Here is a 3,783-nt window from a genome sequence, read left to right as displayed (position 1 = left end):
TTTCTTTCTTTCTTTCTTTCTTTCTTTCTTTCTTTCTTTCTTTCTTTTTTTTTTTCTTTCTTCTTTCTCTTTCTCTTTATTTTACCATGAGGGAATATTCAATGTTTTAAGATCTTCTGAATTTTCAGAAGAATCCAGAAATCTGAATTTCTGTATGATAGTTTTAAGCTCTGATGATGAATTCTAATAATAAAATACATACATACATAGATACTGAATGAATGAATAAATAAATGAATGAATGAGAAAATAAATAAATAAATAATAAATAAATAAATAAATAAAACAACCACAATGCAGAGGGTCAAACAAATACACATCCTGTGGGCTCTTAGTTTATAACCTGATGCTGTATCAGACTTATGCATGAAGCATGTACTACGTTTCTATCACTGCCGTAACAAATTACCACAAATTTAATGGCGTAAAACAAAACTCATTTATTATCTCTCCATTTCCATAGATCAGAAGCTTTGTAGGCTTAGCTGGATCTCTACTTAAGAGTCTTACAAGGCCAAAATCAAGGTGTTCACAGGACTGTGTTCCTTTTTGGAAACTGGAGGAGAGAATCCAGTTCCTTGTTCATTCAGAAAGATGGAAGAATTCAGTTACTTGCAGTTATAGGGATGAGGTCCCATTTCCATGCTGTCTGTCAGTTGAGGGCCATTTACAGTTTCTAGAGACCATCTGCATTCTTTGGCTTATGACCCCTTTTCATTTTCAAAACTAGTTCATGTCACATCTCTCTGATAATTCTCTCTGACTCTTCTGCTTTTATTCTTCTGCTTTTAAGAGCACATGTAATGACATTGGGGCCACCTGGGTAATACAAGATAATACCACTATTTTAAGGTCCATAATCTTAATTCCATCTGCAATGTGCCTCTTGCCATATGACACAACATAACACACAGGCATAACACCAAGGGATAAGGATCATGGAAGAAGAGGGTCAAAATCCTGCTGCCCACAAAGGGTTTCTCTTTCTCTGGAGAAATTGATCCTTTTTCTTGATCTACCACTAGGTAGCCTCAATTTGATACCCCAGTGTAAGTGTGTTTCCCAATTGTATCACCTCAGCCTGGTGCTAGGTACTTAGATCTCCAGGGAGGGGAAGGGGAGCACTACTTCCCAGACCCTGCCCATCTTGTACTCAGGACCAAGTGCTCCACTGAAAGGAGCTCCTGCCTTTGGGTGACCCAGTGGCTTTCTGCTTCAAGTTGCAGGAGGTTCGCTGCAGTTTGAGGCTGATGAGGCAGCAGAAGAGGAATCTCTCTTCACCATGCCACCTGGCCAGGAGACCAGTCCTGAGTCCCCACTGAGTGAAAGCATCTTTGAGACCCAGCCACTTAACCCCATCCTGGATGATGACTGCAGCTCAACTTGTGGCTTTCCCACACAGGAGTCTTTTACCATGGCCTCTTGTGCCTCAGAGAGCCACTCCCACTGGGTCCACACCCCCATCGAATGCACAGAGCTAGACCTGCAAACATTTTCCAGTTCAGCCTCCTATACTGGAGCTGAGACCTTGAGGGGGGACACAGCTGAAAACTCTGAAGACAGACTGGAGTTCAGTATGCCCTTTGAAGTCCCCAGCCCTTAACTCTAGTGAGGTGAGCTGGAAAGGTGGGACAGAAAGACCAGAAACTGGGGACTACCCCCAAGGAATTTTCCTCTGGAATACTGTTGTTCAGTAGGGCTAGAGGTAGAGGAAGAGAAAGCTAGAAACACTGGAGGGGCAACAGTGGCTATGCTAATCTTTGGAGTCTGTCAGCTAAATATCACATTTCTGGGCCTACAATTGTCAAGGAAGTAGCCAGGTTGACATGATGCTGGTCTTTCTATCCTGGTCTTTTACAAGCTCTCTCAGGGCCTCACTGTCTAATAGTCATATTCAGTTATCTCTGCTCATGTGTACAAGCACCATGACACAATGGGAAAATATGTAAGTCTTGCCATCTGGCAGCCTGAAATCTACCTCTGTTCCTTAATAGCTATATGAACGTTGTGTAAGTCTTTTTACCTCTCTGAGCCCCAGGTCTTTAAACTATAAAAAGTAGAGTACTACTCACCTCATAAGTTCTTGTGAGGGTTGAGTAAGAAATGTATGTGCGTCTTTTATAGTGCCTGATGCATTAGAAATATTAAATCATGTTAATTTTCTTTCCTTCCCCAGCCCCAGTCCAATTTATATACCCCTCCATATTGACTACACTTGTCTGATCTAACACCCCTTCGTGGTAAGCAGGTCAGGGTTTGTCAGCCTCGTTTTATAGAGATAGGAACTGAGACAGAGAGGGAAAATGATTTGCTCAAAGTCACAGAGCAAATCAATGGTAGAATTAAGCTAGAGCCCAGTTTGGGGGCTCCATTCCAGAGTTTGTCTAACTTTATCAATGAGACCATTGCCTACTTTCTCAGAGGCTTAAGTAGCATGAGACAATATAAGGCAGGAGAGTGGATAGATTCCTACTTTTCAACTAACCAACTACCTTTTAAAGCCCTTTTCCATATTTCTGCAGCTAAGATATTGTCCAGGCCCTCTGACTCCCCCTTCCCTACATCTACCTAAGAAAATGTGAACCACATGTAGGTGAAATCTAACACTGCTATCAAACCAGTCAGCTTAGTTATCTTCAAGGTTATCTAGTCCAACTTCCCTTCCAAGTCCTCCAATCCATGTTTGAGTTCCTTTTGTAATATCCCCAACAAATGTTTGTGTCACCTTTGCTCACATACTTACAGTGTCAGAGAACTTACTACTGCCCAATGTGTATTGCAACTATGACTGGTAGATTGGAGCTCAATGTAAAGAAAAACCTTCTGTCTCCCTGTAGTATCTACTCATGGGTCCTGGATCTGTCCTGTGGCCCATACAGACTTCATCTGCTTTCTCTGCCTTGTGACAGCCCTGAAGAGGTCTAAAGATAGCATTTCCTCTCTGGAATGTACCATTTTGTGTTTCTCTAGAGAATGTGGGGCTTAAAGCTGAACCCAGCTTCATGAGGAATGGTCTCACCAAGATAGAACAGGGTAGAACTATCATCAATCTAGCTAAGCGATGTATTTCTACTGTTTCTAATGTTTCAACCATTGACCTAAACTATTTTTTTTTTGAGAGATGAGAGCAGGAGACTAATGAGATTGCTCCACAGATTTCTAACTTGCTCTGCTCCCTCCCTAGGTCTCTTGGGCTTCTGGCAGCCTTGCCCAGTCATTCTCTCTGGACTCTCCTGCTTTGTTCCTATACACAACAGTAGCAGGGGCCTGGGATGTAGTATACACAACAGCCAGTACTCTATGATTGGGGCAAATCCTATCCCATCCCACCAAAGTGTTGATTCTTTACCATTTTCCCAAGACTGACCTGCAGCATTTATTGCTTCCTTATTATAGCTAGCTTGGAGAGCCGGATTCTTTGGCCATGGAACGACCAGACATGTTCCTAGCTCAGCTTAATTATAGAGAAAAAGGGAGGGGATGCCAATGAATGGGGTAGAGTTTTACTGCTTGCATCTTGATCAGGTGGACCTGAAGTGGAGGCCTCTCAGTACAGTACAGATATTGATATGTCTACCTAGCACTTTAGGGACAAAATCTAACCCTTCCCCTTTTAGCTCCTTCATACTGCCCCCCTCTATAGTACACACACACACACACACACACACACACACACACACACCTCTACATGCATCTTGGGGGAGGCCTGACACCTTGATTCCCCACTCATCTCCTAGACATCTTTGGTTGGGACAACTCTGGAGCTAGCCCATTCGCCAGGGT

General features: G+C 42.8%; 1 protein-coding gene across 1 annotated transcript in view; it reads left to right on the top strand.

The window, feature by feature from the left end:
- EDA2R (ectodysplasin A2 receptor) overlaps nucleotides 1-1,603 on the top strand; it is a 65,237-nt gene extending 63,634 nt beyond the window's left edge. Inside the window, exons 8-9 of the mRNA XM_025861833.2 lie at nucleotides 995-1,049; nucleotides 1,221-1,603. Of these exons, the coding sequence (XP_025717618.1) occupies nucleotides 995-1,049; nucleotides 1,221-1,603 (438 nt within the window). The remainder of the gene's footprint in view (nucleotides 1-994; nucleotides 1,050-1,220) is intronic.
- The last annotated feature ends 2,180 nt before the right edge of the window (nucleotides 1,604-3,783 follow it).

The sequence above is a fragment of the Callorhinus ursinus genome, unplaced genomic scaffold, assembly GCF_003265705.2.
Source record: "Callorhinus ursinus isolate GAN/ISIS: 27379988/994484 unplaced genomic scaffold, GSC_fseal_2.0 scaffold66, whole genome shotgun sequence".
NCBI classification, from domain to species: domain Eukaryota; kingdom Metazoa; phylum Chordata; class Mammalia; order Carnivora; family Otariidae; genus Callorhinus; species Callorhinus ursinus.
This window is presented reverse-complemented; position numbering and strand designations above follow the sequence as displayed.